Here is a 12,891-nt window from a genome sequence, read left to right as displayed (position 1 = left end):
CTGTAAAACCTTTCTTTATTATGAGAACTGTAGCACAGTGTGTGTGTATTACCCCTCAGTTATGCGAATTTGAATTCAATACTGTTCAGAACTACCCTTCCTTACTTTATATCATCAGTAATTCTGTACATGTGCCAAAAAATCTGAACTCTCCCAGTTTTATACCTTTCCGTACCATGATCCTGTGTGAATTGTCCAGTTTCTAATAAATTTGATGGGTGCAAGTATTTCAGTATCAAATGTTATCCTTTGTTGTGTAACTTTGTATGTTTTATTTTCAAAATACAGTACTATATGTATATGCATAGTTCAAAATTCCCTTTTTATATTGTATAAAGGCATCAGTATTTTGCTTTTCTTGTTGAATTGTATTGATTTTATGAGTGTACTCCTTATAAGTTTGTTTTTGTATTAGACTGGGTTTTTGAAAACATTTCTTTATGTTCACTCAGATATTGCTTTTTCAATACTCTTCTGCCAGGTAGGTATAAGAGAATTCTTAATTCCATTTGGGAATTTTTTGGGCCCACCCCCAGGTATTGAAAGTCATCTATTACAGTGTACAGTACAGTATTAGGTATACATACAAGGAATACGGACAAACAATCTCTATCTGAAAATCTAAAAATCAAAAGGCTTTAATAATTGGAATTTGTGTGTGGAGGGTAGTATCCATTTGTAAAGGTAAAATAGTACAGATTTAAAATAATAATTTTAATAAAACTTGGTTTACTTCCTGTTTAATTATATTGCATGTATTATCATCATATTGCATTATTAAATAGTGACATTGCTACCATGTGCTGTTTGCATTCTAGTAATGTTTACATTCTCAAAATCTTCAGCTGATTGAGTTTTACTGACATCACCATTGCCATATGTTGCCAAACAATAGCAGACTTAGTATTACCAACATCATCACTGCCATTATTTGCTAGATGAAACATAATTCAGACTTTTTTTTTTTAAATAACAAAGCTGGATTAAAAAATACAGCAATTTTATTTGTAAATGCCATAAATTTTAAATGAAGTAAAGATGTGATTTTGCCAGTTTTGGATGTTGCATTTGCTATTCCAAAATGTTTTGCAGCCTGCACTTTATTCATGTCGTCAGCCACAGCTTAAATTTAATGGTACAGTATACATTTTTAAGACCATCTTTGTGGCGTGAAAAATGAATAAAAATTGTATTTTTACTTTTGGATATAATCATTTAGGATCAGCAAGTTTTAGCAAGTTGATAACTATAATTTGACTCTTAATAATGTGCAATAGTTACAGTAACTAACACCAGCAGACAGCTGTTTTTCAATTTGGTTATGGCAGGACTTTGCTGCTGTTTATGCCAGTGTTTTGCATGAAATAGTGTTTGTTTGTTAGTTATGATGAATTGTACAGTAATGAATTATTTGACAAGCCATAACTTTGGTAAGCCTGGTTGAAAGTATGGCAATTCGCATTTAGGCTTCTGAACCTTTGGTTCTAGGTCTGTTAATCAGTCAAAAGCTAACTTAGATGAAATATGCATTATGAAATCTGTCAGTACTGAGACAGGCAAAGAAAGCCTAGCCAAGTGCTAATGTACCGAAAATGAAAATCGCACATTAAGCATATCCTAGTATAATCTCCAAAATGCAACTCACACAATACACAAGATATGTGATGAAAATGTGTTTTTGGGGACAAAATTTTAAGGGTTGCATAATACACAAGATTGGATGAGAGTATATAATGTATAATAATTATGGTTCTTTTTATGCATTATATTCTTGAGTTTTACTGAATATTTTTGTTGGAAATAAAATGTGCTAGTATATTTATGGAAACTGAAACACTATTGGCCCTGAGGGTTTTGGATATGAGATTGTGAATCTGAACAACCCTGAAACTAAATTGTGTATGAAATGCTAAAAAGTTAATATTTATTACATTTTGCACAATTGAAAAATTCTTGTAATTTTGTGTGCACTGCAGTTACATTTTCACTGTACAAATTCTGGTGACAGCTTGCCATTACAAATGCACAAGCATTCAGAGGGACAAACCTGAAAGTCATTAGTTTGCCAAGGAAGGTTTCTTAGTGTAGAATGCACACATGTAAAAGAGTGTACTGTAAACTGAGCAAGAAGGACAAAGAGAAATTGACAAAATTCATATTCTACGGCTGATACCAAATGAAACTGTTTTCCCTTAACACACAATTTTGCGTTGTGCATTTCTAGAATGTCAAGTTTTTCTGGGCATACAAAGAAATTTCTAATAAGTCTCCACATAAATAATTAGTATTTACATTTAATTTTTAGTATACCTTTTAAAATTTTCACAAGGGGTACACACATACACACACCTTTTGTAAACTGCACACTATAATGTACCAAAGGTTTCTCTCAGTCCTGGCCTTGTGTTGCACTGCTTGATTCCTATTAATTCTCTTCCATTCTCATTTTCTTTCCCCATAGCTATCCAACTTCTCTGACTGTACTGTACCTTGCTCCAGCTTGCATTTCTCATTTAAAAACAAATCCTTCATGCAGGCTGTGATAGACTAGAAATGTGACAATGGTCTTGGTTTACTACCCTATAATAATAATAATAATAATAATAATAATAATAATAATAATAATAATAACAATGATGATGATGATGTCGTCATTGTCCATTTTAACTACTGGTCTCAGTAGATTGTGCACAACTATGCAAGCCTAAGCCTTTGTGATAGTCATTGGTTTGGAAGAGGGATAGTAATAACCATTACATCCTGCTTAGAGAACCAAACATTTTTCCTGGTCTTTGTGTTATTCCTTGTTCTTGCACACAAACACACGCACACACACCACAAGCATCAATGGTGTACAGAGCGAAGTCTTAATAATAATAATAATACAGTCTGTGTAATTCAGTATTTTAAATATGGGCCACCTTTGGTGAATTTCCAGAATTACTGAGTAATAGTTAAGCATATAGTTGATGCCAAAACCTCTTATCTATTATGTATTATAGGAGATTTTATTTAGAGCTGATAAATCTAATGTTTCATTGGAATCAAACATGACATTACTTTGTTGCTGTAACTGTTTTTGCTTGTTCATGATATAGTTTACGACATAATAGTTATCATTCATTATGTCCATTATATATGCTCAGTATATTTATATGCATTAATTTTGTAAATTGGTCTAAAAAGGTAAGTCTTTTTAACATAATCATTATTTAGTTAATTTTATCTAGTTTAAATTGAGGGCACATACGAGTGGTGTTGTAAAAGCAAAATGCTGATGCTTGAAGCAGTTCAGTCTTGTGTACCATCAAGTGACAAAATTGTGTACAGTTTGGAATTTAATTTTCCTTCATTACCATTTCCTTATTACTGTACTAGTCTGTTTTCCTGTGTATGTTCTTTGTGTATGGTTTACTAAATGTTACATTTATTACAAAAGGGCCATGATACATCACAATGCTTTTAAACTATTTCTTAGTTACAAAGTTTTATATCAAAATATGTCTTTGTATTTACATTTTTTCTTAGTATACAATATTAATGTTTTGTTGGAAATTACTGAAGATTTTGTATGAAAGCATAATCTTGAGGAAACTTGTCACAAGTTGGTAAAGGCTAATGGGAACTTTTACTAATAAAGAGAGCTAAATTTATAAAAAAAATTTATTTTGAAGTAACAGACAAAAGTTGGGAGCTCTTTGAGACTAATCTTGATGGTAATCAAAAATACATTTGAATTAATATTAATATGCAAGGAGCACTTTAAAAACAAATATCTAACAAACCATTGGAATAAGCATAATAAAATGTTTATTTCAGTTTTTGCAAATGAACTTTTAAATGTCCAAAAATTTAACATTGACCTCTCATCCATACCAAGTTTGACAGAGATATTGGTAACACAAATAAAAACTAGGTGCAAAACTAGATATAAAATGAATAGCAATCTTCATTGTCATTTGTGGGAAGTTCATTAACCTTTAAAAATATACTGGAATAATTTTCTCCCAACATGCAAAAAAATACCCATACAATGACTTTAAGAAACTGGAAAATTAAACATTAGCTATGCAAGGATACTTTCTTGATTGAGAAAAGTAATGAACATTAGCCAAGAGTTACCTGCTTGGAAAAGTAATGATAACCAACAAATCTAAATATGCACTGTTGGAAGGTTATAAAATATTAATAGTAGCATATAGAGTTATCTTCGTAAGTGCTTCCAGCTTGAATTTAGTACAGATCCATCCATTGCTGAAATTTTCATTGGGTAAAGGGGTGTTGACATAATCTTATGATGGGTGAGAATGATCCTAAAGTGAAATATTTTTTTTACATGGTTTTTCAAATACAGTAAGTGGATTATAAGTTGTGATGATAGAATTTATGCGTTATATTCAGTAAGATAGAATTTATATAAATCTTAAGGATGGCCATGAAAGTGGTTTTAGTTAAATATTGTGTTGTATGTTGTATCATGGCTCTACAATGTGCACAAATGCACAAGGTTATGAACAGACAGATTTCCAGTTGCAATGTGGCCTGCCATTGTTCAGTAACCTTATACAGTATTATTTTTAACTGAAAGTATAGTAGTTGATTACTGAACTAAACGGTACCTCCCCAAAAAGTTTTAGAGTTCAGCAGAAATATGCCTGAAGTGTCTCCAGAGTAAAAATAGAAAAGTAAATGGATATATGGTGGAATTTTAGTCTCTTAAAGATAATTTTATTGCATATGGATGCAGCTAGTTAAGCTAGTTAACATGTGAACTGAGTAAAGTTTTTCATGTATTTTCAGCATAGAAAATTATTACAACATGTTTTCAAGTCTTACCTGCAACTGGAAAGAAGTCAAAATACAGATAAAATTGTTATGCACAAAATTACCTTGTTCATTGTAGCCTTCTTACCCTAATTGTTGCATACTTCAAACAGTATTTGTTGCATAGATTACCATAAATGTATACAAGATGTAATAGTTAAACTGGCTATTGCATTAATAAAAGCAAGCATATAGAAGCTGGTAAAAGAAATTTTTTTGTTGGAAATGTAAGTTGCAGCAGATATAAAAAATTACAGAAGCTTTCTGGCAAAAGTAGAAGTACAGCTTGTAAATTTATTATACCTATAAACCAGCAGTGGGTGATAAAACAAGCCATATTATTTAAGTTTTAAACAAGCAGTACAATCATTTATATAACACACCCACTAATAACTATGTCTGTCAATTTTCATATGAAACTGCACCATTTTTTTGTATATAATTCATGACATATAAGTTCTTAAGGTGATTTAAGAACTTTACAGCAATTACAGAAATGATTCACTATATTTTGCATGAGTTCTTCACTTGACATTTTTTTAGAAGTGATATTGCTTGTGTATTGTGATATTTTAGGTGAAATTTATTAGATTTGTCTGGTAATTTCTATTTCAAGAATAAAAAGTTATATATATTTTATGTACAATCATCAGAGAACTGTATACTCTCTCTCAATTTCACAGCATTTTCAAGGGCTGTTCAGGAACAAATGAAGGAATGCGATGTGACTCTGTGAACAGTTTAGGTGGTCACGAGCCAGGCTGTCCTTCAGCCCAAGGTTCCCAAGGGTCCAGACATTTACTAGATGATTCAGAACTTGACCCTCCACCACAGCATTCGGATTGTACATCACCTCAGTCTCATACACTCACGAGAACATGGTAAGTTCCATCTATTACTTTTCTTGAATTACTAGTGTTTTATCCAAAATTTTTAGAGTACTTGTTGACACTATAAATTTAATTAAGTGAACAGAAACATTTATTTTGTGTCCTAGACATTAACCCTTTTGAGATTTGGCAGGTGTCCCAAAATTGTCTGTGGCAAAGCACATACTGACCAGTTAAGGGAATAGCATTGGATTCTTTTAATTGCTTACTGTGAATTTATTTTTTATGGCACAAAGCTGGTTTTGGTGTCATTTTGTACCTCAGTACTGCACTTCAGTATAGTATGTTCGGAAAGGAAAATATAGTAAGTCAAAATTAAACTAAATGGTTGGGAATTGGATATCATGGAGTTCTCAGAGGGTTACTGGATGTTTTAAAGGTTTACTACTAGAAAAGCAAGTTCTCTGCTGAACTTTGTTTTAATCATGACAATCAATAGTAGTAGTTAAGAATTGATATGTAGGTGTAATAGTGTGTATGATATAAATGACAGCATTTTGATATGCAGATTTGCATATCAAAATTGAAGCAAAATTCATTATATCAGTACAGACTTACTTATTTGACTTAATCTTTTGTTTGTCTGCACAAACCCCCAGACCTTCCACTCTTGGAGGAAGAAGATTGTTTGCTGCTGTCAGGTTGCACCCAAGTCTGCATACTTTAGGTACCAGGTGGCAACATGAATCACTTACTGCATTGTCTGAACACAGATGGGAATTTAAAAAGCAGTGGGTTTGTGTTGAAATCAAATTTATTTACCACAAGCCTATTGTTTCCTTAGGTGTAATAGCAACTCAGAGAAAGGACTTTAAACTAAAACCAGCTCCTAGAGTTAGGAGAAAGGATGTATTATACTAAACCCAAAGCTCTGAGAACTAATAAGGATCTTGGTAATGAAAGATTTTTAATTTGCAGAGATGAAGTAAAAGCAAATGCCCACTTATGCATATGGAAAGTCATAGAAGCAAGTATTCCCAGACTAAGATATATGGAAGGATTGCTTTTAGTGGAAGTGAATTACCAGGATAAGGGAGGTGAATTTCTTGTACCAAAGTCTTCCCACAGAAGTTGGTAAAACCCCTACAGTTCCTAAAGAAGAGGAATCTGTTATTTTTAAGCAACATCTCTCAAATGAAAATTAGCAGTAAGTAGTTGGGCATTCACAGGCGCCTGCCATTAAAACAAAGGTTCTCTCAAAAACAAGCAAAATTGAGAGGCCCCTAATCTCATGACATTTGACCTCTAGTTGAATAGCCTTATCTTCTGATACATAATCATAAATTCCTGAATTGGCTTCCCTGAGCTAGAATGAAACCGAATTCCATGTTTGATGCCTATTGTTCTTTGTTGACAGAAGTAAGCAAGAAGTGTCTTTTTTAAAATTCTGATAGCCCCAACCAGACAAAGATAGTTGTCTTTTTTATTCTTAGCTGTGGATGAGAGATGGTATGGCAAAGGGAGCATTACAGTAACCCTGTGGGGCTGCTGTTTGATTCTAGATGATGAAATCTGGAGTAATGGGAAGGCCAATAAACCTTATTTTCTTTATGGACGTGGAGCTTCTGATCCTTGTAGGCTGTTTACAGAGCAAGAGCCTCCAAGGATGCCTGGTTTGAAAGTTCACATGGAGAGCCTGTTAAATTTATTAGGATGAAGATGTCCCAGCTAGGATGCTTGATTGATTTACATGATACTCAGGAGGCTCTCAAATTGAAACCCCAAAACTTGATCTACATGATACCCAGGAGGCTCTCAAATTCAAGTTAAGGCAGGGAAGCAGCCCCACAATAAAGTGATTATAGTACTTGACTGGAGTGTGAGCACCAGTGGAAGATTGGTGATAATATAAGGAAGAAGTTGGTGCATGCCTGGCAGGGGAAGTCAAGGACCTTCAGGTGCTGAACAGGAGATACAAGAGGGAATAGATGTTCTGTAAGCACATAAGGAGTGCCAAGCATGGAGCCTGGAGTGACGTGCACAAATGGCAGCAGAAGCTGAATAAGATTTGGAAGCAGAAGAAACATAAGGAGCTAGTCAGGAAGCGGGTGAACAGCTGACACCAGAGGCACTCAAGGATTTGAAAGCCAATGTCATAGTCCTTGGGGCCCCTAGACAGAGGTCAAATCGGTAGCAGACACTCCATCAGCAGCAAATGGTGACCCATTGGTAGTTGCAGGAGAGGAGCTGGTGCCAGAAGCACAGTAGGTGTCAAAAGGATGTTTGGAGACTGGAGTGCATCGAACAGTAATGCGAACTTTTGCCTGTATAGAGATGAGAGAGGGGCTATTTGGTAATGGCAAGTGGCTGTCCTGGGAAAATTGGATGACAGTTATCTTAACCATCATGAGGAGATAGGGAAGTTAGTAATTCCTGCAGCAGACAGTGAAGATTGCCATCTGCTGGTGAAGCATCAGGAAAGCATATTGTCTGCTCCCTCTGACAGGCAGGCAAGTGAAATAGTGGGGTAAGAGGGGGCAATAATGTCTGAAGAACAGCTGGAGTGGCTTGGAGCAAGGCAGTGGTGCTAAAAGAGGAGTTCTTGATGACAACTGAAACTTCCTCTACAGAAGTACTAGGGGCCACACCAAAGACAGCTGACAAGTTTGAGGTCAAAGAGACTCTTATGTCACCAGATGGTTTTCTGGCATGTTTCTTGGACTACCTCTGACTGAAATGTAGAGGCCACCGATTAGGAGGCAATCACAGCAGTTGTCACATCCGATAAGGAGGGCAAATTTTACCTCTGCAAAAGCTACATAAGTAAAGAGGGTCCTTATTAACACTAGACATGAAAACAACAACAGGCTTACCTGGCAGTCCAAACCAAGCATTACAGCTTGATGTCAGTAAAAGCAGAAAGTGAGTGCCTAATGAATACAATGTTCACAAAATAGTCATATGGCTAAAAGACTAATAACCAGTACACATTCCATGCTTACTAAGTAAAGTTCTGGGAAAAAGAAGTTGGCAAGCACTTAATACGGGCACAATACTAACATAGCACTAAAAAAACACAGACACTCATACGAAAGATCCCAAAAAGCAAAGTACAAAATTTTGCATCAAAAGAAAGAGCTGAAGAAAATACAGAATACGTACTCATACATTTACCTGAAATATAATTTAATCAAGATAAACACTTAAAATAAGGAACAAATCAAAAGAAGACAAAATTCCCTTTTATCAAAATTAACAAGCACTGAGCCAGAAACAAGCACACTAGTCAGTCACTAATTGACCCTTAGTTACAGAATAGCAGAACATCAAACTTGAAAACACTTTAATTTAAAAACAGCAGAATATGAATACCAGAACAAAAACAGCACTAGAACATTTGTACAAGGAATGAAAGATAAAGCCATAGAAGTTTTCCCAGAAAATTAAGTGTTTTTATGATCACTTCAGGATGAGATGATCGAGCAAAATTAAATGAAAGAGACTGAAAAGCAATCCAAACACAAGCCAAGAGCAAGTCAGCAGACAAAATACATGATACAGTTCCCTGCTGGAGACCTGGTGACATGCAAGGGTGCCACCTGGCACTAGCAACCGATCTTCTTTGTCTTCCAAATTTTGAGTATTTGGGAATTTGTGAACACACATATGAAAGACTAAGTAAAAGTAATAAGGTTGTTGTGAAACAAACTGGAAATGATCATCCTCCTTAAGGCTGGGTATAGGAAACTGAAGTGACAGAAGTAAGAGTGACCTGTTAGAAACTGGAAGGAAAAAGTTCTGAAGTCTTACTTCCTTCCCTAAGAGGTACATCTCTTTATAGGCATATTCAAGGATTTGAAACTTATGATGTGAAATGCTTGACCTAATTTGAGATTAAGATAATTGCAGCTAACATCATGAAAATTTTATAGTTGAAGAAATGATTCAAATGCTTCCTGTAGACACACACTAGACTCAAATGATGACAGGTTAGCATAGCAGAGTAATTGTTCATTGTAAATGCATAAATGTTAAAACTGCATGCAAGATGAATTAAATTAATGTCTGCCTTGAGCAGAGAATGTCAGTCACTTGCATTAGAAACAACTTAATCACTTACAATTTTGCACAATATTTCATTATTCCAAATTACACTCTATTCACTTTCTTTTGTTATTATTATTATTATTATTATTATTATTATTATTATTATTATTATTATTATTATTATTATTATTATTATTCAGACCACCAAGTCAATTTTGTAAATTCTCCTGAAGGATGGAACAAAGGATTTGTCATTAAATGACGGGTGAAACTAGGAATGAGGCAGAGCGGGAAAAGAGAGAGAGCTGGAACAAGACTGAAGGGAAGAAATTAAAAGTAAAAGGCATAAAACAGTGCAATTGAGGCTAAATGCTGCTACAAAGTGTCACACTGTAGGCAGTAGCCTTCTATATGCTACACTTTTTGCTGAGAAAATAGTGATATAAGAAACTGAACATTTTCCATGTCTAATTTTTTTTAGGCATTTTAAAAAAAATTATTGGTTTCATCAAAGAATTTAAGAAAAGATTATTATAAACCCTTTACTGGTCTTGGGATACATGTTAAGACACAGCATGAAAAGTGGAATTACAGTGTAATAAGAACATAGTACTGCACTGTAAATAGATGGTCACCTTTCAGCTAAATCATTAGTGATTTACCTACTTTACTGTCATATAGTATTCCAGGTAATACATGTTCTCATTGTATGTACAGTGTTCCATGAACCTACTGCAATTAGGAAGCCCAGAATAAAAAAAAATATGGTCATCAAATGAAGTGACAGAAGTGCCACAGTATTACTGGTAAGAGGAAACCTCAGTGGCTACATACAAATGAAGAGAGTTGGCTTTTAAGTTTGATGGGAAGATAAAGATTCAGTGAAAATGAAGAAGCAGTACTGGAATTCTGCCAAAGACAGGAATTAAAGCTGCTAGACTCAATGTTTAAGAAACCCAGAGTGGAAGTTCATAACATACAAGAGTTGAGAAGCTGAGACAGACTGATTGTAAACTGATGACAAGTACAGATGGTATTAAAAAACAAAGGATTGTACTGTTTATACTAGACAAGGCATATTTGACATAACACAGCCTGCTGAAAGCTGATTCAATATGGGAACTGAAAACAGTTGAAGTAAAAAAAGGAGGATAAGGAAAAGTTTTAGGAAAAATGACATCAAAAAGTATTTGGCAAAATCCACTAAAAGAAGACACAAAATGCAGTACTGTAGAAGTGGTATGGCTGTGTGACTTTGAGGAAGGGATGAAGAGAAAGAGAGAGAATAAAGAATTTTCATGCTTTGGCAGAGGACAAGGAGGGATGGGAATTAAGATGTACAATATACATTTAGGAGAAGAGAGAGATTGGCAAGAACAGTGAGGAGTTGTGAAGAAAGAAATCAGGATCTCAAGACAGCAGAAGGGAAAAGAAAATATTCAAGATGGCAAAAATGGCTGATGAAAAAGGGAAAAGTCATGATAGTGGCAAAGCCTATAAAAGATAAAAATATAGAACGTGCAGTTGGAAGGATTAGCTGGAATATTTGAGGCAGTATTTTGAAAATATTCTGAAGGATGAAAATTGATATGAACTGAGGGATGCTGGCATGAACCAAAGGGCTTTCAGGAAGATAAAAAATTATAAACCCCAGGACTACTTAGAATGGCAAGCAGTTTAATAATAGGAAGGGACAGAACCAACCAAAGAGTGGCAAGAGAACATGGCATTACTATCCAGAGGAAAAGGGGATACACAACAACATGGAATTTAAAAAATGGTATTGAGCATATTATGAAAATATTGGAGACTCCTAGAAGGCCCCAGGAAATCCTGGAAAAGGAGGGCAGGTGAAGACCGAGACCAGAAAGTGCACAGAACAGAGAAGAGTAAAGATGATAAAATTTAAGATAAAATTTTTAAGAGGAAGATGATATGTATTCTAAAGCCCTACTAAAACTATTTCATGTAAATTCATAAGGTTGCATGGAAAGAGGAGGTTGAGATTGCGAACACACATTAGTTTTCCTTGTCATAATCATTCACCTACATATCTCAATGCTGTATATAAACAGTAACAATTGCCCTTAAAGTTATAAACTCTGGGAGATACTAAGTGTTTGTTTTTATATCCAGGTCAGGACTTTCTTCAGATTCTGATACAGAAGTAGTTTTTGAAGTAAGTGGAGAAGAATGTGGCGTTCAAGGGCCTTTGAAAAGGAAGACTGTTATTAAAGATGGCAGGAGGCCTGCAGTGTCAGCTTGGCATAGATACTGGGTAAGGGCAGCAGTCTGTATTTTCTTAGTTTTTGAAGTATTTTGTTATAGTATAGCTTGAATGAAAGTTTGCCATCTTATTGCTTCTGTCAGCAAGATAATATAATTTAATGCATACATTACAGGTTCAGTTGTGGGGTGGAGCACTGGTTTACTATCATCCAAAAAGTTTAACTTCAAGAGGACAGGAGCGAGCAGACTTCAAGACCTCACCTTGCAAACTTCAGCCTCTCATTGGTCAGGGCAGTAAACTGGTGCTTGTTGGTCCACAAGATGCCCAATCCCAGCCTGATGTATTCCAGGTTAGGGTGTACACCTTGGTAATGTCTACCTAATGGTTTTGTTTTGTTAACATGCTTGGGATGGTTGGTATTGGTCTTCATTTGGTAATGGAGTGGTATGTAATGTGTAGAAATGACTTATGACAATAGTGCCATTTTATTTTCTGGTAGTCTGTCACCTTAAAATTTTTCTAGATTTTTATCCTTGCTTTCAAAAACTTCTGTTCTGTATTCAGTAGTGTTGGAGATTTTTATTTGTAAATGGGATGTTTACTGCATGGTATCATTCTGATAGTCTTCAAATCTCCATTAATGTATTTTGATAGCTTCTGTAGTAAAAGTAGATTAATGCATGACTATTTTTTAAGCTTTGTACTATAAGTGATATAAGTTAACAGTTGCTAAAGTTGGTTTACTTGGAAGTGATCACATTTATGTACTGGATACTGCTATCTGCTGTGAGAAGTAAAAGTTTATTCACCATAATGATCGAGGCTCTTATAAATGTGATAGCAGTATATATAAACACTTAAAAATCAGAAACTTTTATCTCTACACTTTTTTTATTTATATTTTAAACAAATATTAAACCATAAATTTAAGAAAAATAAGGGATTTTAAAAATCAGAAAC

At 34.5% G+C, this 12,891-nt stretch overlaps 1 protein-coding gene across 18 annotated transcripts in view; it reads left to right on the top strand.

Annotated features, from left to right (window-relative positions):
- Positions 1–12,891, top strand: part of LOC136825475 (ras-specific guanine nucleotide-releasing factor RalGPS1-like) — a 195,931-nt gene that overhangs the window by 176,936 nt on the left and 6,104 nt on the right. For 9 of the 18 annotated variants that reach the window (XM_067081994.1, XM_067081990.1, XM_067081983.1 and 6 more), the window contains 3 exons: positions 5,508–5,705; positions 11,838–11,979; positions 12,104–12,298. In XM_067081994.1, the coding sequence (XP_066938095.1) occupies positions 5,508–5,705; positions 11,838–11,979; positions 12,104–12,298 (535 nt within the window). The remainder of the gene's footprint in view (positions 1–5,507; positions 5,706–11,837; positions 11,980–12,103; positions 12,299–12,891) is intronic. The other 9 variants (XM_067081996.1, XM_067081992.1, XM_067081989.1 and 6 more) reach the window with 1 other exon arrangement.

The sequence above is a fragment of the Macrobrachium rosenbergii genome, chromosome 37 (genome assembly GCF_040412425.1).
Source record: "Macrobrachium rosenbergii isolate ZJJX-2024 chromosome 37, ASM4041242v1, whole genome shotgun sequence".
NCBI lineage: Eukaryota > Metazoa > Arthropoda > Malacostraca > Decapoda > Palaemonidae > Macrobrachium > Macrobrachium rosenbergii.
The sequence above is the reverse complement of the archived record's forward strand: the minus strand, read 5'-3'. Positions and strand labels throughout refer to the sequence as shown.